Genomic DNA, 21,710 nt, shown 5'->3' with positions numbered 1-21,710 from the left:
GGTTACGAGTTGTTAATAGTCCTGATCAGGGGAGAAACAAAGTATAGTTGGTTAGATTCAGGGATTCATCTCTTTCCTTTTCTTTCCTCTCAAATCCTTATCTCAAACGTTAGGGGAAAAGAAAAAGGGAAGTTACAGAAATGGTAGGATAAAAGGGTAGATTATTGAATCTACATTTTTTTCTTTTTCACTCTGGGATTTTTCTGGGCATTTAATGTGGTATTTATTTATTTGTTGTTTATTTATTCTTTAGTCCATTTTTACAGTCCAGTCTTCATACCACTCCCAGTCTGTCCCCCCCCCCTCCCCATTCCATACCTCTTCTCCCCCACCCCCAACCTCTGTCTCCAAGAGGATGTCCCTACTCCATCCCCACTTCCACTTCACCAGACCTCCCCACTCCCTGGGTCCTCAAGTTTCTTGAGGGTTAAGTGCATCTTCTTTCACTGAGGCCAGACCAGGCAGTCCTCTGCTGTTTATGTGTTGGGGGCCTCATATCAGCTGGTGTATGGTGCCTGGTTGGTGGCTCAGTATCTGAGAGATCTCAGGGGTCCAGGTCTTCCCATGGGGTCACCCTCCTCCTCAGCTTCTTCTAGCTTTTCCCTAATTCAACCACAGGGGTCCCCAGCTTCCATCCATTGGTTGGGTGCTAGTACCTGCATCTGACTCTTTCAGCTGCTTGTTGGGCCTCTCAGAGGGCAGCCGAGCTAGGCTCCTGTCTGCAAACACACCACAGTATCTGTAACAGTGTCAGGGCCCTGGGCCTCCCCTTGAGCTGGATCCCAATTTGAATCTGTCACTGGACCTCCTTTCTCTCAGACTCTTCTCCATTTTTGTCCCTGCAGTTCCTACAGACGGGAACAATTCTGGGTCAGAGCTTTGACATTAGGATGGCAGCCCCATCCCTTCACTTGATGTCCTGTCCCTCCACTGGAGGTGGACTCTACAAGTTCCCCCTCCCCACTGTTGAGCACTTCATCCAAGTTTCCTCCCTTTGAGTTCTGAGAGTCTCTCACCTTCCAGGTCTCTGGTACATTCTAGAGGGTCCCCCCACCTCCTTCGTCCCATCCTGAGGTTACCTGTTTACATTCTTTCTGCTGGCCCTCAGGGCTTCAGTCCTGTTACCCACTGCCCCTTGAATCTACTTTTAAACTAAAGAGCATCAACAAACCAAATATTTTCACATGCAACCTGATTTTTTTATCCAGAAGGGTAGGAATTAGATTTGATTAACAGCCTAGTGATCTGCAGGGCCAAGCTATATCAAACTCCCACAACCAGAACCAGAGATAGCCAGTAGTTTACATGACCCTTACATAATCTGTATAGCCAGGGACTCCCCCAAGCTCCCACAACCAGGACTAGAGGGGGCTAATAGTCCAAATGACCTCTATGTTACTTGTATGACCAAGACCATGGCAGATCCTTCCATGGGGATAGCCTATCTTCAGAACCTATCTTCTTGGAAGAAATTACATATACTTTTAGTTTCAATGTAACCACATCTTCTTGTGCACCAGGGATTCTATTACAACAGGAAACGTTCCCAAACTGGACTGTGTTTAAATATTTTGGAAATAAACAGGCTCCAAAGTTTGACTCACCTCTTTGCAGATCATTTTGCAACATGACCAAGGCAACTCTTTGAAAGAAAACATATAATTGGAGCTGGCTTACATTTTCAGAGGTTTAGTCCATTATCATCATGGCAGAAAGCATGGCAACATTCTAGCAGACACGGGCAGGAGAAGGAGCTGAGAGTTGTATACCTTGATCAGCAGGCAGTGAAGGTGACTGCTCCACACTGGGCAGAGCTTGAGCATAGGAGACCTCAAAGCCCACCCCCACAGTGTCACACTTCTTCCAACAAGGCCACACCTCCTAATAGTGCTACTACCCATGGGCCAAGTATTCAAACACATGGAGTCTATGACAGCTAAACCTATTACAACCACCATACATACATCATTTATATGAGATAGTCAAGATTATGCCAGTCCAATTTTACTGATTTGGCATAAGAACCAATAAAAGCAGAAGCTAAAATGATCATGCAAAAGGGGCACTTCAGGGAAAATACCACAATCCTATCCTCAAGCATAGGAAATCAGCATTCCTGAAAAAATTCTGCGAATACAGGAATGGCTGCAAAGTTTTCAGAGCTCCATATCCTTGGACCCTATAAAACTCGGAGTGAAGACTCTACTATGCTCTCCTCCTGATGACCTGTCTTACCTCGGACTCCATGAAGGTAAACTGGGTTCTGTCATACTATGTAGGCATATGTGAGTGAGCCGCCTCAGGGAAGGGCCTGCTGACTCCTGCTCAACATGCAGCACTTTCTGCAGACATCTTCCCATGCTCCTGGGACTTTCTGCACTGTACCCCTCACACTTAACAGGAGGCAGAGGAAGCTCCATCTCTGGATTTCTTCTGGTGGTGCCCCTGGAACCAGTGAGTGGCTCTACAGGACCAGCTCCTTCTGGTTCTGAAATTCTATTTTCTTTCCTTTTTGTTTGTATGTTTGTGCACCTGTGTGTGCCTGTGGAGTCCAGCGGTTGAGTATTTTACGCGGTGCTTCTCAATCTTTTTTTTTTTAAGATTTATTTATTTATTTTATGTATATGAGTACACACTGTAGCTGTAAAGATAGTTGTGAGCCTCCGTCTGGTTGTTGGGAATTGACTTTAGGACCTCTGCTGGCTCTGGTCGGTCCTGCTCACTCCGGTAGACCCCACTCACTCCAGTAGTGTCCCTCAATCTTATTTCTTGAGACAAGGTCTATTGCTGAGCATAGAGCTCACTGAATCAGGTACACTGACAGTGCGCCCCAAGGATTCTCAAGTCTTTGCATCCCCAGGACATGAGATTGCAGGTTTCTATCACTTTACTGAGTCAGCTCCCCAGCCTACTCTTGCCTGCATATATGTTTGGACACAATGTGCATGCCTGGTGCCTGAAGAGACCATAAGGAGCATCAGATGCCCTGAAGCTGGAGTTACAGAGGGTTGTGAGGCACTGTGGGGATGCTGGGAACCAAACCCTGGGCCCTCTGGAAGAGCAGCTAGTGCTCTTAACCACGGAGCCATCTCTCTGGCTTCTCCTTTTGGCATAGTGGTGTGGTTCCTAACTTCCTGCCTTGCTGTTCAGCCTCAGCTGGTTATCTTGTGGAGACTCTCTTCAGTTCTCAGCTCCTGCATCTGCCAGATGCTTGAACTTGGCCATAGAAAGCATCACAGGGCTTACTTAGTGAGGAAGGGACAGGACGCATGGATTCCTGAGCCCTCTACTCTTCCTAGGGGCACACTACTGCGAGCTTCTGTTTATCTCCTTTGGATTGTTGTATATGAGAGCCCGAGGTCTAAAAGCTGACATCAGCACAGCAGGAAACGGTACTTTAGGACAGAATTTACTAAGATTTCGCGAAAATGCAAAGCAGGAACCTAGACTTGGAAAGGCCGGTCCTTTCACTACTGTAAGTGCTGGCTGCTCTACTGTTCCTTACACTAGTTCGATATGCTGCTTCAACTTCTTGTCTCTAATTCTACCACCCTGGTGCACTACTAGAAACCACCTGTTGCTAGAGGCGAGCCAGGCAAACGCTAGAGAGCCACGCAAACGCATTCTGCGCAGGCGCACCGCTTGCACCGTGGCCGTGGAGCTTCACCAGTTATGACATTGGCTAGTAAGTTTATGCATATGCAAATAAATAAACTGAAGCAAAGATTGCTGCAGTGATTGTCCCTTTGGAGAGAGGGTGCGCGAGTACGCTAAAATATCCGGGGCGGAGTCTGGGGCGGGACAAACGCGTAGCCCAGCGTTCCAAACCCCTGGAGATGGTGCGGCCCTCCAGGACCGGGCGGGATTACGGGCGGGGCATAAGCTGGCTGAAGGGGCTGCGAAGGACCGAGCGAGCCTCCCCGGGGGCCGGGAGAAGGGATCTCAGAGCAGAAAGGGACGGAGGAGACCATGAGTGCGGTGGACCTTGGTCGCGTGGGAGCGTGTGTCTTGAAGCATGCAGTGACTGGGGAGGTGAGATCTGGCTAGTGCAGGGCGGAGAACGCCTCCTAGCACCTGGCTCAGAGCCCTGGCAACACACATGGATTGGAGAGGAGGTCCTGGGGGGGGGGGGTCATTTGAGTTCGCGTACTGGGCGTGGGTACAGCTGATGGTCCACAGAGGGACCATCAGGAGGACCAGTCAGCTGCGAATCTTGGAGCAGCACGCTGCGGGGTATGTGAGGCAGCCGGGCATAGGGGGTTGGTGAACCCATGTCCCCTGACCAATCCATTCGGCAGAGCGTGGAGTTGCGGAGCCTATGGCAGGAAAAAGCTTGTGTGGTGGCTGGTCTGCGACGCTTCGGCTGCATAGTGTGCCGCTGGATCGCCCAGGACCTCAGCAACCTCCGGAGCATCCTGGACCAACACGATGTGCGCCTAGTGGGCGTGGGGCCTGAGGCCCTAGGCCTGCAGGAGTTTCTGGATGGTGGTTACTTCTCAGGAGGTGCGACTCTTCCCGGGCTCAGAGCCTGGGCTGACCTCTCTCTTTCTAGCCCCAACAACATATTCATGTGTCAGCATCTACAGCTCTTCCCTGCCCTGCCTTCAGCCTGTGCTCTGGCTGGCGCCCAGACCTAGTGGCAAAGTCCCAATGACTCTTGCCCTTCCCGTTTAAGCAGTAGTGACATTCAATCCTGCCTTACTCCTCCTGGCTTGGGTGGGTGGAGCTGGACACAATAAGTGGAGGGGACAGAGGACAGAATGCAGGAAGCCTGGGGTACATAGCTGTGGCTTTCCTTTCTAGAACTCTACCTTGATGAGAGCAAGCAAATCTATAAGGAGCTGGGCTTCAAGCGGTAAGTGTGACTGTTGGGACAGGAGGACAGAGTGGCTACTGCTCTCTTATGCATTTTCTTGCTGCTACCATCTGCTCTGCTCTCTGGTTGGTCTCATGGAAGCTGACACTGGTGCTTCAGCCAACCCTTCTTTGGGGTCTTATAATGGGTGTTGGTCTAAGACAGGCCTGTCCTCAGCAGTCTGCCATTTCATAAGCAGGAGGAACCTTGGAGTTCAGTGCCTTAGCCATGGCCCATTGCAATCCTCTGTTGCCCCAGACTATCTGTCATGATAGGCAGTGCTGGCTAAGCCAGATTCCCTGGGCACACCCAGCTTGGAGCTCATTCCCCACACTCCACACCACCTCCCCAGGGCCCCCAGGCTAGCTGTATTCAGCCTGGGGGCTCTCAGGGCTTCTGTAGATCCTCCTGGTTAGACTGGTTACTAATCTGGTTGAGCCCCGGGTTAGATAAGTGGGTGAGGCAGAACACTGGAAACAGGTGTAAATACTTGTGCGCCACCAGAATCTGGACTAGGGACCCTATGTCTTTGTAGGTATAACAGCTTAAGCATCCTGCCAGCTGCCCTGGGAAAACCTGTTCGTGATGTAGCCTCCAAGGTTTGTGGTTTGAGAGCATTGGTGGGAATCCCTAGGGCATTCCCTCCGAGGCTGACCTGGGTCTCATTCCTGTCTTTCCAGGCTAAGGCTGTTGGCATCCAGGGGAACCTGTCTGGTGACGTGCTGCAAAGTGGAGGGCTGCTGGTGGTCAGCAAGGGTGGGTCAGGGCAAGACATAGAGCCCCATCTTGCCCATCTTGGTGGCTCATGTCCTCATGCTCCCACTCTGGTCTTGGGTGAAGGATCGGGCTGTTTGGCTTGGTCAGAGGATTACTCTCACTTCCCGACACATAGATGCAAGATACACGCAATTGACTCCCTGCCTGTGGTTACAGGTGGCGACAAGGTACTGTTGCACTTCATTCAGAAGTCCCCGGGTGACTTTGTTCCCCAGGAGAACATCCTGCAGGCCTTGGGTATCTCTGCAGAGGTTAGCTCCGGCAAGCCACCCCAGGTGAGCAGAGGCCTTGGGGAACACTGCTTGTTACCAACCCTTAAGTGTATGTCCCTCACTTTGGGACAGTGCTTGGCGTGGCCAGGGGCTGAGCTATAGTCTCTTAGGAATTACATAACTTTCTCTGCGTTGGAAGCCTTGGGATGTTGATATGTCTCTGCGATTCTACTGGTAGAGGGGAATGGGCTGAGCAGCAGAGAGGCCAGTGGGCAGGCAAAGCAGGGCCCCACTGCGGGTTGAGAAAGACTGGGCTATGTCCTAAGTGGGTCTGTCAGGCCTTAGTGTGGCCCTGATGGGCTCCCGTGGAAGGGAATAGCATGCGGGTTAGGCTGCTTCTCGCTCCCAGCATGCTTCCTTCTCTATTTGGGTGGAGGGCACCACTGGCCTCTGAGGAGTGTGACCAGGCTGATGGCCCCTGTTGTCCCCACAGTGTGACGAAGAGGTGTGTGGGAGGTAGCATGTGCTCTCTGAGGACCTGGAAGCATCTGCAACCTTGGATGTGTTTGGAATACAAAGAATCTTTGTGGAGCCACTGGGCCAGGACGCTGGACCTTGTTCTTCTTTGAACCACAAACAGCCATTAAAGTGCAGGCCCTGGGCAGTGGTGAGCGTTTCACTGCTTCCACAGTGCATCCCTGCTGTGCTCCCATCCCTGCTGTTCCCCCACCCCCCATGCCTGCTGTTCCTCCATACAGGCAGGGGGGTATTGAAGTGTCAGCTTCCTAGAGGACAGACTTCAGGCCTTGGTTTATGGGACCCTGGGGACAACCATGTCCTTTCCTTCCAAGGTGACCTAACTCTGTAGCCCACTTTGTTTGAGGACATAGAGTCAGGCTGAGGCTACAGGGGGAGAGTTTGGTAGGACTCTGGCCCCGGCCACTAAATGGAGCTCAGTTGTGGGGACCAGGGAGGCAGGTGTCTGCTCTTGTTTATGGTAGAAGCCCAGAAGCTAATTGGGTTCAGGGAAGAGATGGCGGGCGAAGACTGAGGAGCCCTCCCCTGATCTGAATGGCTGGTGTGTCCTGGGAGAAGCCTGGGTCAGGCTGAACATGTTTATGTCCCCAGGGTCCTAAAGTCCATCTTAGACTTCCCCTGTTCATGGATCTTCCCTCGAGGTGGGCCCTGATGACCAGATTAGCACTTTTTAACTCCAAGCCAGGGTGACTACAGGAACCACCTGGATGTTCTCCCTCTATCCAGTGACCATCTGTAAACAGCCGGTGATGTCCCCTTTACGATCTAGACCCTCGCTGGCTTCCAGATTCCCACCTCTTGCTCCCAGGTCTCCAGGTGCCCCTGCCAGGTACTGACACTGTGAGTCACCAGAATGTAAATCTGGCCCAGCCCTGGAAGACCAATCCACTGAACTGTGGTCGTGGTCTCCAGGGGCATCCTGGTCTCCTCACATTTCCCAGCAGCAGGATTCTCAGAGGCTGGTCTTGAACCCTTTATCCCAGCAGCTGTAATTCTCCCCCTGGTCACAGCTCACCCAGGCCTTCTACCCAACCACCCACCTGACTCCAACCTGTCAAAGCAAAGTCTTCTTTGAAGCGTTTACTTAGCTCAAGTCTGAAGCTCAAGGACGTTTAGCTACACACTATGGAGAGGGTGGAAGGCAGCTGACTGCTCCTACCGGGCTGCTGACCATCACTGGCCTGAGGGGGCTCAGGACCAGGCACCACTCATCCTGGGTGTGGGCGGGTGGCTGCACTCTAGGCTGGGCGCGGAGGGCTGGCTGGTGGCTCCAGTGGCCTTCAGGCAAAGACCTGCACATCTCTGCCAGCTTCGCCGTTTGCGAAGCCTCAGGGTGGCGGGGCGTGGGCTGCAGCATAGCTCAGCCTTGGCTACCAGATGCGACATCGCTTCATGGGGTGCATGGGGCTGCCTCGTGGGCAGTGGAATGCCTCAGAGAAGCCTGGCAGGTTCTGTAGTGAGCCCAACACCCTGTGGACCAGCAAGGAGGTCTGAGATGTGGGGAGGGGCCCAGGGCAGAGGCAGGGTATGCATGCTAGCTTGGGGACTGCATACTTGCCTGTATTTAAGAGGACTGTGGACGTCCGTCTTGATAGACTGGATGGCGAACTCCGGCCTGTAGGACCCACACCACACCTGGAGGTGCATGGGTGATCTAGTTACTGGCCTGAGGGCCTGAGCAGCACCCTTTGCACTAGAGAGTCCCTACCTCCCTAAAATGCTGTTTATAGGATATAGACACGGAGGCCAACAGGTCCCTTCCCCCCCTCCACATCTGCTGCCTTCTCTCCAGCTGGTGGTTTTGGGGTGTGGCAAGTTCATGGCGCCCTTGGAAGTACTCCATAGTGGACTCCAAAGCTGTAAGAGTGGGGACCAGGGACTAGGTCTCTACACTAGGGGTTACCTGGGCATAGTTGATGAAGAAAAGCTGGGCATAGGTCAGGTTCAGTCCCGGCAGCCGCTGATCTTTGCCACCTTCAGCCAGCCACTGTAGGTAAGCCTGCAAGCACCAAAATGGGGCTGGGTCCAGCCAGACTTCCAGAGAGCCACATGCAGAATAACCTGGTTCCAGGACCTGCCCTAGGTGGGTGCCCGGCCTCCCAAGCTTAGGGCTGTTGTGTATAAGTCAGCTGTTACCTCTGCAGCCCTCTAAAGGCCTATCCAATAGGGATCTATGAGACCCTCGGCCGGATGGCTGCCACCTGGAATTCACCCACATGGGTCCCTGGTACCCAGTGCTCTCTATCCCGAGGCTGTACATGTGGGCTGCTGAGGCCCATGGTCACGCCATCATATATTACATCATATACTTGTTAAGAGACAGAAATGGTTCCTGTACCAGCTCAAGTATGGGAAATGTGAAAGACTCCAGGTATACGGCCATGGGATACAGCTTCCTCCCCAATTCAGTTGGAGGGTTTTTAGGACACAGCCCCAGTTTTGGCATGGCTCTGTCTTGTTTGGACTATACCAGTTTCTCCAGGGGCCCCACTAGGGCCCACCTTGTATGCCTGTCGCACACCGCCATTGTCAGCGATGTTCTCCCCAAGGGTGCGGAATCCGTTCACCTGCATAAAAAAGACAGGATGGAGGCCAGCTGGCCCTGGGCCCCTCTTGCCCCATGGGGCCAGGGCTGGGTACAGTTGCAGGACCACCACAGTGCTGGTGACATGCTTACATTCTGGTTGTTGGCTAGTTCCCAAGAGAAGTTGCCGTACTGATAGATCATGCACTGCGACTGCTGTTGGAAGTGCCGAGCTGAGAAGTTACTCCACCAGTCCAGCATGTTGCCATTCTTGTCAAAGTTCCGACCTGCGTGGGAGCAGAAGACGTGCACACTTGGGAACATGCATACTGTCCCCAAGGCCCTGTTTTCACTGCCCCACTGTACCCTCTAGCAAGGCCAGCTCAGTACTTGGATGTTTATGGACTTCCTCCAGCAGCTAGAGTTCAGGGGTTCCAAGCACATAGCGCAGTGTTGAGGGGCTGCTCAGGAGACCTTCCACGCCATCCCATCCTTGCCCCCGAAATTAGGACCAGGAGTCCCAAATTCAGCTGATCCAAACCCACATGGAGGAGCACATGGCTACCCTCATATAATCCCCCTGGCTACACCACATGGGAGGAACAGCTAAGATATGGTGTCAGGCCCTAAGAGTCAAACGGAGCAGCCTCTTCAGGGGTGGAGACTAGGCGAGGCCTCTGTCCAACTAATCCATTAAGAAACTAAATGGATGATCCCAGCCTGCTCAGTGGGTTGGGGCACTCCTGAATGCTCCCTTACCGTTATCATCAAAGCCATGTGTGATCTCGTGCCCGATCACCATCCCGATACCCCCGAAATTCAAGGACTGTGGTTGGTCCTTGCTGAAGAAGGGTGGCTGGAGAATCCCTGCTGGAAAGACTGTCCCCCCCAGGGTGACAAAGATGAACTGTGAGTGGGCACTTGTGTGTGCCAGGCTCAGGTGGGCACCTCCACTGGGCTCTGTCATCTGAAGCTAGGACTCCTGCCTGCCCAATGTACAGACAAGGAAATGCTCAGACACCAAAACAGGAGTGTTGGATTGACGATTCATGCCCGATTTCTTCCCGCCTACTGCTGCTTTCTGAAAAGTGCTCCCTGCTGTTTCCTATGTGTCCCTCCTGACCTAGGACCCTTGAGGTGGACCATAAGGCAATGGACATCACCTGGAACCCATTCCCATTCTGAGAATAGACAGTTTCCTGGACAAGGGTGAAGGGCTGTGCTGGAGAGGCAAGGCGGGCTTACCGATCTGGTTTCTGTTTGGGGAGTAGAATGCATTGACCACTGCAGCTCCGATGATCCAGCTGTGGTAAATACACTGGTCATTTGGAGTCCACATCTGCCAGGATGCTCCCTATGGTCCCTCTGCCCTGGCTGACCAGATCCTGCCCTGAAGAGCTCTGTGGCAGAGTGGCCAGCTACTATTGCAGCACCCTAAGCCAACCCCAAGGTCTGGTTCCTCTCTGAGGTCCCCCAAAGCAGAGGATGTTAGGGAGGAGGAGGACTTAGGTCTAGTGTCCTCTTTGGCTGGAATCAGGACAGACTCATGTCGCCACCCTTAGCCAGTAGGTAAATCCTGTGTACCAGGCTAGCCCAAGTAGCCATTCTACTCACAGATTCTGGTCCACCTTTTTCCTAAGCTTCTTGAGGCTCTTCTGGGCATTGTTCTTGAGGTTCTGAAGCCCGTTCTCAAAATACAGATCCTCTGAGAAAGACAACTATGAGAAGAAAAGAGCTTCATGTGGCTGGCACTCAGCTTGAGTCCTTGAGAGTGTTAGAGGAGGGGCTGAGGGTTGGGAAAGGGTCTCAAGACACACAGGCCAGCTGGGCGAGTGTCCCTCAGACTCCTGGAGGATGTACGTGGGGAGGGTACCCCGATTCCGAGCATTTATGTGACTTTCAGAAAGCTCGGTTTCTCTGGGCCTCAGCTTCCCCATCTGTAAACAGGGTGAGGTTAGAGCCACTCCACAGTGTAGGGCTGTGGCTGAATGAACTAGGAGAGCAGGTGAATGCCTTACATGGAGTGGTCCCCTCCTCAGGGGGATGGCTCAGAAGAGGGGACTGGGGAGCGAGTGGGGAGAACTCCAAAGGTACGCACACTGGAGTATTCCTCATCCAGGTGTCTATTGTTCTCTTCCAAAATGTACTCAGGGTAGCCGATCTGTTCCCGGATATTCATGGCCTGAGCGGAGGAAGGGCTGCTAGAGTCATCTACTGTGGGGAGATCCCCCAGCCCCACATGCTGGCTCTGTTTCCTGCTGTGTTACAGGTAACAGACAAGTTCCCTCCACCAGCTTGCAGAACCAGGCACATAAGTGGTTCTCTATGTAAGTAGTTCTCTATGTTCGGGAGTTGAGTGACTGGCTTGTCACTGGCTCCAGAGGAAATTGGATAGGTTCTAGCCTCACACTGCAGAGCCCCCTTCTGCTTCCTGGGGATTACCCAAGCGTGCCACCTATTCCAGCTTCCCTCCCACTAGGGCTAGCCCTCCAGCAGGGGGTCCTGACCACAGGTACTCCCCTGGGGATACCACACTGGTTGTGGCTTGCCCACCTTTTCCTGGGCCGCCTTCTTGGACTCCTCATCCATCCAATTCAGCTCATCCAGGTTTTCCACAAACACGGACTTTACCTTCTCAATCAGCTCTCTGACCTGGGGGAATGTGTACCCTCATGTCCTAAAGGGCGTCATTCGTGCTCCAGGCTTGGTCTAGGATACCTTTTAGCAGGAGGTCAGTGCTGCCCTGGCCCTGACCTCTGGGGAGAGTCTGACATTAATGTGGGTGACCATTCTAGCTCAGGGTTGCATCCTCACAGGCTTTTTGGAAGCTTGCTTACACTGGGTTCAGAACCCTTACAGCCTGCGCCTTCCCCAGGGGCCTAACAGGGTCCAGGGCTGGAGCCCAGGGTCAGAAGCACCTGGGGTGGGCCTTCCTCTGTTCTTGTGGGCACTAGTATTAACGTATACTCCACTTCAGGGAGAGAGTAGGGGTTGAACTGGCCGTGCATGGGAGTCACCAGGTAGGGCAGTGATGGAGTCACTGGATGGGGCACTGATGATGGGGGGGGGTGGGGGGATGAGGAGGAGGGTGGAGACTGGTATCCTTGCCAGGTGGCTGACCCACGGTGAGCCTCAGGTGCCACAGAAAGTGCTCCTTTGGAGTCAAGGATACGCACCGAGCTCTTGCTGTCCTTGGAGAAGGCCCGCTTGATGTAGAGGGAGCCTACAGCGCTCTCCATGTTGCTGTTGACATAGCTAACACACTCTCGCCAGCGTACCTCCTCCAGGGTCGTGCCGAACAGCTCCTGGTGTGTTTCTTTATTCACTTGCTTGCTCACCCCTCACTGTTTCCCATGTACCAGGGCCTAACTTTCCCAGGTCAGATATGGGGCCCTGAGCTTGTACAGCAGGCAGATCTCTCCCACCACGGGCTTCAGGGTACCCAGGACAGGACGTGGGACACTGGATGACTGAGAGCAGATGCTGCCCCTGGACATGAGAAGGCCATTGTGCTATTTTGAAAGGACTTGTCTTTACTCTGAAAAGGTCAGGGTCCCACTCAGACTCTGCTCTCTCTCCCTGAACACCTTGGTCCACATGGACTTTTTCCAAAGCTTAGGGCTAGCATTGACCCTGGAGCAAGTGCTTGGAAACATATATAGCTTTGGCTATCAGCTCTCTAGATCCTGGTTCCCCTGGCTGTAGTGGCTGTAGGACTGCCTTCCTCTCTGTCCCCAGAGATGCAAAAGTACAAGGTGTATTCCCATTCAGAGTTGGTCCCTGAGCCCAAGCCAGGCCATAGAGAACTCTGCATCTTGTGATGCCTTCTTGAATTATGAGGGTACTGCCCATAAGGAAGCCTTGTGGCTGTTTCTTTTGTCCAGCCACTTGCCCTTTCTAGTCTCTCTACTGGTTTTTTACTCCTGGACCTCTTGTCCTAATCTCATGACTTCTATAGATCAACTCCCTAGATTTCCTGGTCCCTCCTCTGGCCACATTTGTTTTTGACAGCCCAGGCTTCTGCTCTGTCGGCTGCTGGCCATTGACTGCCCCAGTAGGGCAGTGGCCCTTGTCTACCAGCTTCCCATTCTCAGACCCAAGGGATGACAGCACATGGTCCTTAGCTTTACAGGCTGAAATGGACCCTGGGATGCTTGCCTGGGCAGGAGCTTCATCTCCAGGATGTGCTCACCTTGCGGTAGCTAATACGCGCCTCTTTGAATCTCTGGCTCAGGCTGCCAATGCGATCTAGCACCAGGCGCCACACCAGGTAGTTCTGCATGGTCCTAGAAGTAGCGGAGGTTAAATGAGACAGGTAAGTGGCTATCTGATGAGGGAGGGGACATGGGTTAGCCAGTAGGTTCCACATGCATGGTTTTAGATTCTCTAAGAAATAACCTGCTTATCCCTCATACTTGACCGGACACTCATCACCAGGTTGGATGGTGCACTGTGGACACCAAAATTGAACCTCTGTGTTCCTCACACTGGAGAAAAAGTGCTAGATGGGATCTTCTCCCGGAAGTAGGAACCATTTGTGTGTGTGTGTGTGTGTGTGTGTGTGTGTGTGTGTGTGTGTGTGTGTGTGTGTGTTGTGGGCCAGGGACAACGACACGGAGGCCCTGTGGAAACTACCCCTGGGCTCACCGTGCTGAGTAGCTATCAATGATCTCCTCAAGATTCTCCAGGTAAGGGATGCCATAGACTACCACCTCCTCATCTGGGAGCAGCTCAATTTCCACAGAAGACAGCACGTTTTGTATGAAGAGAGTCCAGTTAAACCCCTGTAGAGAGGTGGAGAGGGAGAGAGGGGCGGGTGGCCCATGCATCTAGGAAACCCAGTTCCTGCTGAAGAAGCTGAAGAAACAGGGAAACAGGCAAGAAAGGACTGTCAATAGGAATCAGGGCCAAGGGTGACATTTCTCCAGAGGCTGTGGGCTATGAAACTGTCAAGAGTCTATGCAGAATATTTGAAAAATTAAGTGTAGTTAGCAGGAAAATGCTGAGCAAGCGTGACTTAGCAAAAATGACCAAAGTAGAAAATACTTACATACTACATAAGAAGGGTATTTATGTTTAAACATTTTTTTTTTTTTTTTAGTACTCATGCTGAGAACTGAAAATAGGACGTCATACATGCTCCATTACTGAACTCCTCTAGCCCTATGGTCCCCTTTACTCTTAATAAATATTTCACAGTGCTGAGCTTAATGGTGTAACTTTAACTACTTGAAAAAAATGTTTGAGACATGGTCTCTAGTTAGGCTGGCCTAGAACTTCTCTTGAGAAGTTTACTGTGTGCGGTTTTTTGTTTGTTTGTTTGTTTGTTTGTTTGTTTTTCTGAGACAGGACTTCTTTGGCTCTGACTGCCTTGGAACTCAGAGATCTATCTGCTTCTCCTTCCCGAGTACTGAGTACTGGGATTAAGGGCCTGTGCCACCATGCCTGGCTTGAGTTTATTGCTTAATTAAAGATTTATTTTAATTTTTCCTGTGTGTGTGTGTGTGTGTGTGTGTGTGTGTGCGTGGTGTGCTTGTATATCTGTGGGTGTCTGTGGGTTCCCATGGAAATAAGAAGAGAACATTGGATTCCCAGAGCTGGAGTTACAGGTGGTCATTAGCTGCCTGGTGTGGGAGCTGGAAACTGAATGCTGGTCCTCTGACAGTGCAGGTTCTTAATTCCTGAGCATTGTCTACAGCCATGACTTTCAAATGCAGGGACATGGGATGTGACATGCTGGATGTAACAAGCTGGGTCCAGGGTTCTCTCAGGCTGTCCTTGGACAGAGAACTGTAGATCCAGGTGCTTATTTAGACACTCTGGCCAGTAGGGAGGGGATGAAGGCCCAATCATTTACTTCTGACCCTGGCCCTGTCCCAGCTCTGTCCTCTCTCTGACATACCCTGCCCTAGCGAAGAGGCATGCCCCAGGGCAACAATGGTTGCTGGGATTTTTTCACTGTGCTCATTTAAAGGGACTTTCTGCCTGAGTGTCAGCCATATTGCCCCATTAGAGCCAGGAGTAGCTATCTGGGGAATGAGTACCCAGATAGATGGGTTTGGGCTGGGTCAATGGGTGGGTGCCTGGGTCTCACCTTCAGACCAAACTTGTTCTGCAGCTCCATCAGGTCCATTCGGTGGTACAGGGTGGTGACATCATGCCTTTTCTCCTGGGGGACTGTGGCCTGTGTGGGGACCAGGGGTCACACAGTGTGGTACTCAGCACCTAGCCCAAGCCTCCCAGCACAGCCCTGCCTCACATTGGCTAGATGTGTCTCCAGTTCCAGCACCTGCGCCATTTCCTTTCGAACCATGTTGCTCTCCTTGGGCAGGTTCAGGTCTTTCCGCAGCATAGTGGCCACTGACGTCATGAACTGCAGGTAGGCGTCCCGTACCTAGGCCAAAGGACGATGGATAGAGCTGAGTGGCTTTGGCCACCTGGGCCACCATGGAGCACTCTGCGGGGTGGGGCTGGGGGTGGGAGTAGGAGTGAGGGCGGGTGTGACATGGAGTGGTCCCTGAAAGCTTGCCCTTCTATCCTTCCCAACAACCTCCAGCACAGATAGCACAGAAGGGAGCACGGAGACTGTCCACACCATACCCAGCTGTCACTGCCACCCTGACCCCCCTCCAGGGACAAGCCTGCACGACAGCCTTTGTGTTCTGTGATCTGGGTCTACTCCTTAAACTTGGTATGGAGTCACATGCCCTGGCTATGCCAGACAGACAGCTCAGAACCAAACTGTGGTCCCCGTTCTTTTTCACCGGATGACCCATGCCCAAACCTCTGTAGATAAGGATGGTTTTTCAGAGATGTGCAGTGCCAGATTGGCCTTCGCAGGAGCTCAGTGAGTTCTGAGCTGCCAGTGCCAGGCTGAGGCTGCCCCGGCCATGATTCGGCCATGGGGTGGTGGGAGTATTGCCTCTTCAAGATGTTTGTCTATCCTTCTGCCTTCATGCCTGTTCTTGCAGGGGTTTCTCTCGCTCTAGGTGAAGGTGGAGACTACCCCCTCCACTAGTGCTTAGCTCTGCTAGCTACCAGATTGGTGGCCACACATTCAAGCTTTTGGGGTGATCTAGGTCCCAATTGTCTGTATCCTGTGACCTTCTCCCAGCCCCTTTCTTTGACCACACGGTCCTTCCTCCTAATCGCAATCATCTGTCAGATCCCGGCAGCCTGATGCCCATGAGCACTTCAGCCCTGCAGTGTGGGTCACTCCTGCCTCCTGCTCCTTCCTACCCTGTTCCTGGACAGATGTCCTTGCTGTCGCTGCCTTCTTTCTGTCCATTCCAGCTCTTCCTTCCACCCTGGGCTACTTAATAGTTGGCTTCTCTCCACAGATGCAGGAGCCGACTCTACATAGCAGGCTCAGGGCCTCTGCCTACCCTAGGCTGAGTTCTGGGCCTCCCAGACACTGGACATCATTCTGCATGGGAAGGTCAAGTTAAATGGATTGCCTGGGGCTCGAGAGATGGCTCAGTGGGTAAGAGCACTGACTGCTCTTCCAGAGGTCCTGAGTTCAGTTCCCAGCAACCACATGGTGGCTCACAAGCATCTGAAATGGGATCTGATGCCTTCTTCTGGTGTGTCTGAAGACAGCTACAGTGTACACACATCAATCAATCAATCTTTTAAAAAAAATGGATTGCCTGTCTGGATGAGCTCACTCACCTCAGGACTGACATAATGTGGAAATTGAGTGTCCATGTTTTTGTCCCCAGCACTCAGTTCCTGGCCACATTCCCATAAGTGCTCACAGAGGCTGGTTTAGGAAGCAAGGCTAGTGGACAAACAGGAGTGCTGAGCCCTTGGTGGGCCCAAGGCATGTGACTTGTGCATATCTGTATCTGGCATGAGCCCTCGAGGCTCCCTGCTTACCTTGTGGTTGTTGTCCTCCTTGAAATAGTACTCCCGGGATGGCATACCCAAGGTGGGCTGGTCTATCTGGAAACACACAGAGGGTGTGACTCCTGGCAGTGTTGGGATCCCCGCAGCCTGGCTGAGGTGGGCAGTAATCCCCTCCTCCAGGACTCTGCCTGGTAGAACACCAGCTCCCTGTGGAAGACAGATACTTCCAAACCCAAGCCTTTCCCTGTCACAGAGATGGGGTTGCAGGTTGGGACTTGCAAGGTCGTCAGAGAGGGGCTGGATGGGACACAGGTCCACCACAGGAAGGACTCACATCCTACCCAAAGTATGCCTCTCTGACCTTCCAGCTATGGCTCCTGCAGGCTTCCTGCTCAGATGCCAAAACCCTCACAATGGGTAAGAAACAGGCTAAGCACAAGGCCAGCCTCTCTGCTTAGCACAATTCACATTGCAGACTAAGCTGTAGGTAGGGAACACATGCACCAAGTTCACAGACCTCCCCAGTCACCATCCTGGTCTATCTCCCACTCCCCGAGGGCATTGCATACGTAGATGACATGGCGGCTGGAGTTCTGGTCGTCATTCCAGATGAAGAGGTCAATGAGGACCCGCCTGTTGAACTGCGAGTTCAACACAGCCAACTGCCGCTCCAGTTCCCACTTGAGGCCTGAGGAGTTAGCACCCACGCTGGAGACCAGCTAGCCCATCTCCAGACAGAGAACTGCCTCCTAAGCACAGAGCATTCTGGGGTGGGGTGGGGTGTAAGGAGCCCTGCCTGGCTTAGGTAGGGAACTCACTGTGGTACTTTGGGGACTGACGGACTGTTCTCCAAGTAGTCTATAGGGAAATAGGCTCTGAGGGAGTCACCCTCAGTGACTGTCTGTGTGGGGGGTGGGGCAGATGCCATGTAAGGTATGAACAGACCACTGCTGTCTAGAACACCAGGAGGGATGCTCCTCGGCAGAGCCTTAGGGAACCAGCCGCAGTGGGCACACTTCCCAGCTGCCACAGATTTCCTCCAGTGTGGAGCCTAAGCCAGCTTTTGGGACCCTAAATTGACTCTGGAAGGAATGAACCCTTGGGGCTTCCCAAGAGCAGGTGGTTAGCTTGTGGGCAGCTTTGGGTTGAGCAGATCGCTCCCTGAAGTCTGCAAACAGGTCTATACTTACCCGCGGTCTCGTTCCACTTATCCATGGCCACAGGCCAACCTCCTACCATATTTAAGATGTTCAGCAGGGGCTCAGAGTCTCTCTTCTCTATCACACCTGGGAAGGGGAGGGGCATGTGTGCTTACTCAGACTCTGCTGGTTCAGGCGCCATGACACAAGCCCAGAGCATGCCCACTTCGTAGGCTCAGCTTTAGTTCAGAGGTTGCTGGTAAAGTACACACTTCCTTGGGATCAAGGAGGTTGGGAACTAGCCAGCAGCTGGTGAGCAAGCCTAGGAAAGGAGTTGTGCCCAGGAGGGAGGCCCAGGGACAGAAGGTCACACAGGGGCCGTGTGACTTGCAACTGTAGCACAATGGCAGTCTAAAGACTTGGGCTAAGGAGGGTCCCTCTAAGGAAGTATTTTTCTGACATGAAACTTAGGAGAACTCCAGGCAAAGACTACGTAGACAGGGCATATCCAGAAGTCACCACAGACACAGAGGAGGACTCTCAGATGACAGAAGCAGAACTTCAGAGCTGGCAACAAGAGGGGCTGATGTCCATGTCAAGGCAGGTGGCAGAGGCTGAGGGGACGCAGGGAAGGGACAAAGGTTTGGCAGAAAAGGAGGAGCCACATGGCTCCAATGGAGGGTACTAGCCTCAAGATGCCATGGGCGAGGGTAGAAATTTAGTAAAGGTGAGAATCCAGAGGGTTTTTTTTTGTCTGGTAGGTATTGGGCACATGATTTAGGGAGATAAGATAGCCCTGGACAGGCCCAGGTAGGGGCTTCAATGGAGATGACCTTATAAAACCCCGGTCCCACTGACTCCCATTGGCAGTACACTGGACTCAGCCTCAAACCTCTAGGAGATGCCCAGGGGAAACAGCCGGGCCCAACCCTGCTGCTCAGAAGTGACCACCTTGGACAATGTAACCACAGGCTGGGGCTTCAAAGCCCCATACACAGGCTGGCTGGTAATGAGCCAGGCCAGGTGAGGCACAGTACACTGATGTGTGCGTGTGCTCTGCAGGGTGCCCACTCCCACCGCACGGTGCTCAGCGTGTGCCTTGGTGCTGGGGCTAACTGGGCCCTAGCCGGGGATGGTTCTACTCACTTTGGTTCATGCAGGAGCGGTACAGTGTCTTGGCCTTCTCCACAGCTGGGCGGTGCCGGACAGTGGAGTCCTCCAGCACCCCTGTGGGCAGAGGAGAAAGCTGAACAGAGTTCAGGGTTGAGGTGACTGTTGAGACCCCAAGTCAACAAGCCATGTCTCCTGAAACCCTTGGTCCCTTCTGGCCCTGGGTAAGCATCTCAGGGTTCCCTCTGACAGATAAGGGGCTTCATCAGGCTGGGCAGAGACACCATGGTGATGGCTCAGTTCAACTCCTGGGCAGTGATTTCCCCACTGACCCTGCTAACTGAGATGTTGGGCAGGAACCCACCCAAGGTTCAGTGTCACCCTCCTTCCCTCTGGTGGTGGCCACTCTTCACCTTTGAGGATGATCTGCATCTCATCCCGAAGGATGTCAAAGATGCTGTATCGGGAATTGGTCTCAGGGATCACGTGGTGCCTCAGCCAGCCTCCACAAGCATACTGGTAGAAGTTTTCACAAGGGCTCTTCGATTGGTCCATGTTTTGGAGGATTCTGGCGGCTTTTTATTCCAAGGGGGTGAAGGGAGAAAAGGAGACTGAATTGTGGACACCTTGGCACTGTCTTTGAGTCTGAGAGACAGCGGCACCCTTTTGGGGTTGGTTGTTTGAGATTTACATCAACTATCAGCTTGCTGGCAGCTACTGATCTGCTCTTGAGTAAGCTAGACACAAGGAGTCTAGAACATGGGAGGAATTGCCCAAGTGGCTTCAAGGATCAGGGCTGCCACTAATAAGCCACAGGACCTTGAACCCTTCTGCTTTCTCCCACCTGAGAACCTGATATTGGAATATGGTTCCTGCCCTGAGGAAGGCCCCAGCTGATGACCTCGCCCTCCAAACTGGTACCAGACTCCTGGATGTCTCCATAGACTTCTGCCTCTTTGTAGCCTCAGTGGCTTCTCACTCCATGTCCTTGAGGTTTCTTACTTATCAGATGGGGCAGCTGTTTCCCGGAATCCAGTGTGTTGGTGACAGGAGCCTTAGTTTACATGCTCAGCGCTCTGCCCCGGGAACCCCTAGAATCCTGCCCAGCTGTTTATCTTGGTCTCTTGCAGCTGGAGATTTCATAGAAAGTATCACTATGGGACTCCAGGATCCACCCAGATAAAACCGTATTCTGTGTGTCTCTGTAGGCTTTTTACTCTCCCATTTCACCTCCCCACATTTTTTTTTCCTGCCTCCTGCAGAGGACTGCCCGTAGCACCCAATATTAAGTCAAAAATCTCAACATGGCTTCAGGCAGCCCTAGAATAGCCTTGTGGCCACCCAAGGGGAGAAGCTCACCTGCTATCACGCAGCCTGGGGTGGTGCAGGTGTCACTTTTCTGTGCTGAATCTCTGAGGGCTGGAGGGATGGAAGGGGGAGCGTGAGGTGTACAGAGTCGGAGAGTCTGGTGTGCAGCCTTGGGGGGGTGTGCACGATTGGGTGTGCATGGCAGGGTAGATGGGGAGGGTCTCAACACCTCCAGGATAGGTATGAAGCACAGTCTTGCTGCAGTGACCTGGGATCCCCTTCAAATTCTCTGCCTCCATGGACCCCTACTGTGGCCCAGGACCCTCCCTCAGGGTGAGGTTGCTCATGCCCTGCCACCTTGCTGTCCTTCCAGCTTTAAGGTGCTATATGAACTATCCCACCCTATTCTTACCCTGTGGTTAGTACATCCCATAGGTGGTATCAAGCCAGACTCACAGGTGGTACCCAGCTGTCCCCAGACATCCTACATACAGCAACCACTGGCGACTGGTATCCCTGCCAATATCCTCTCTTGCCCATCCCTCCTGTGCTCCCTGCCCATTCCCATTACCCCACCCACGGCAGGTCCAGATGCCAAGCCCACCTCCTCAGGGCTGCCTGGCAGGGAAGGTAAAGGCTACCTCGTTTTACAAAGGTCCTCTCATTCCGGAAGAAGTGCAGCAGTCTAGTTAAGTGGGGCAGCTGCTTCCCTGGGGAGAAACACAGTGCTCAGCCCCTCGGTTACCCTCAGAGCCTCAGGGATCATTGCATGTCAGTGTTCAGGGCTAGAGTGTTCGCCACACCCCAGGGAATGGAGGTAGGGGGAGTGCGTCTTACTCATCCTCTTCTCTTCCTCCTCCTCATACTTCCTGCTAGGCTTGAGTGCGAGAGGGGAAGGTTCCCCCTAGCTTGCTATTCCTATTTTCTTGTCCTTCCTGAACTACCCAGGCTCCACCTGCCTTCCCGGGATGTGCCTTCAGAAGTCTGCTCTTGCAGCCCTGCCACAGGAATAAATAAGCTAATTTAGGAAAATTAGGTCCTTGCAGGCAGTGGGCTTCCCTAGTGGCACCCCTCACCCCTGCAACTTCTGTGTTCTCACTCCCTGCTGAAGGTTCAAAGCCACCTATCCCCCCCTTGTTCTCACTCCCTGCTGAAGGTTCAAAGACACCTATCCCCCACTCCTATTCTCACTACCTGCTGAAGGTTCAAAGCCACCTATCCCCCCACCTCTTGTTCTCACTACCTGCTGAAGGTTCAAAGCCACCTACCCCCCCCACCCCTTGTTCTCACTACCTGCTGAAGGTTCAAAGCCACCTACCCCTCCACCCCTTGTTCTCACTACCTGCTGAAGGTTCAAAGCCACCTATCCCCCCACCCCTTGTTCTCACTACCTGCTGAAG

At 52.9% G+C, this 21,710-nt stretch overlaps 2 protein-coding genes across 5 annotated transcripts in view; one reads left to right on the top strand and one right to left on the bottom strand.

Annotated features, from left to right (window-relative positions):
- Window positions 1-3,810: 3,810 nt before the first annotated feature.
- Prxl2b (peroxiredoxin like 2B) lies at window positions 3,811-6,508 on the top strand. The gene is made up of 7 exons (XM_031379711.1): window positions 3,811-4,032; window positions 4,299-4,503; window positions 4,804-4,855; window positions 5,391-5,454; window positions 5,536-5,611; window positions 5,789-5,907; window positions 6,338-6,508. Exons 1-7 carry the CDS (start codon window positions 3,970-3,972, stop codon window positions 6,362-6,364), a joined length of 606 nt encoding a protein of 201 aa, XP_031235571.1. The 5' UTR covers window positions 3,811-3,969; the 3' UTR covers window positions 6,365-6,508.
- A 938-nt stretch (window positions 6,509-7,446) lies between these two features.
- Mmel1 (membrane metalloendopeptidase like 1) overlaps window positions 7,447-21,710 on the bottom strand; it is a 31,426-nt gene continuing 17,162 nt past the window's right edge. For 2 of the 4 annotated variants that reach the window (XM_031379707.1, XM_031379709.1), the window contains exons 3-24: window positions 20,952-21,020; window positions 20,362-20,421; window positions 19,416-19,577; window positions 19,039-19,119; window positions 17,944-18,039; window positions 17,323-17,441; window positions 16,784-16,849; window positions 15,165-15,299; window positions 15,000-15,089; window positions 13,553-13,689; window positions 13,098-13,191; window positions 12,082-12,210; window positions 11,459-11,557; window positions 11,004-11,087; window positions 10,520-10,623; window positions 10,151-10,209; window positions 9,665-9,784; window positions 9,059-9,192; window positions 8,883-8,948; window positions 8,285-8,380; window positions 7,940-8,016; window positions 7,447-7,851 (exon numbers count right to left, since the gene is read on the bottom strand). In XM_031379707.1, the coding sequence (XP_031235567.1) occupies window positions 7,752-7,851; window positions 7,940-8,016; window positions 8,285-8,380; window positions 8,883-8,948; window positions 9,059-9,192; window positions 9,665-9,784; window positions 10,151-10,209; window positions 10,520-10,623; window positions 11,004-11,087; window positions 11,459-11,557; window positions 12,082-12,210; window positions 13,098-13,191; window positions 13,553-13,689; window positions 15,000-15,089; window positions 15,165-15,299; window positions 16,784-16,849; window positions 17,323-17,441; window positions 17,944-18,039; window positions 19,039-19,119; window positions 19,416-19,577; window positions 20,362-20,421; window positions 20,952-21,020 (2,177 nt within the window). In that variant the 3' untranslated portion in view covers window positions 7,447-7,751. Of the gene's footprint in view, window positions 7,852-7,939; window positions 8,017-8,284; window positions 8,381-8,882; window positions 8,949-9,058; window positions 9,193-9,664; window positions 9,785-10,150; window positions 10,210-10,519; window positions 10,624-11,003; window positions 11,088-11,458; window positions 11,558-12,081; window positions 12,211-13,097; window positions 13,192-13,552; window positions 13,690-14,999; window positions 15,090-15,164; window positions 15,300-16,783; window positions 16,850-17,322; window positions 17,442-17,943; window positions 18,040-19,038; window positions 19,139-19,415; window positions 19,578-20,361; window positions 20,422-20,951; window positions 21,021-21,710 lie in introns of those variants that run through there. The other 2 variants (XM_031379708.1, XM_031379710.1) reach the window with 2 other exon arrangements.

The sequence above is a fragment of the Mastomys coucha genome, unplaced genomic scaffold (assembly GCF_008632895.1).
Source record: "Mastomys coucha isolate ucsf_1 unplaced genomic scaffold, UCSF_Mcou_1 pScaffold18, whole genome shotgun sequence".
NCBI classification, from domain to species: Eukaryota; Metazoa; Chordata; class Mammalia; order Rodentia; family Muridae; genus Mastomys; species Mastomys coucha.
Note: the sequence above shows the minus strand (reverse complement) of the source record. Positions and strands in the feature narration are given on the sequence as shown.

Excerpts from the sequence above, each read along its gene's own strand:
- Prxl2b (XM_031379711.1), top strand. The coding sequence starts at position 3,970 with ATGAGTGCGGTGGACCTTGGTCGCGTGGGAGCGTGTGTCTTGAAGCAT. Across the intron at positions 4,504-4,803 it reads TGGTGGTTACTTCTCAGGAG|AACTCTACCTTGATGAGAGC; the intron begins GTGCGACTCTTC and ends TTTCCTTTCTAG. Across the intron at positions 5,612-5,788 it reads GCTGCTGGTGGTCAGCAAGG|GTGGCGACAAGGTACTGTTG; the intron begins GTGGGTCAGGGC and ends CTGTGGTTACAG.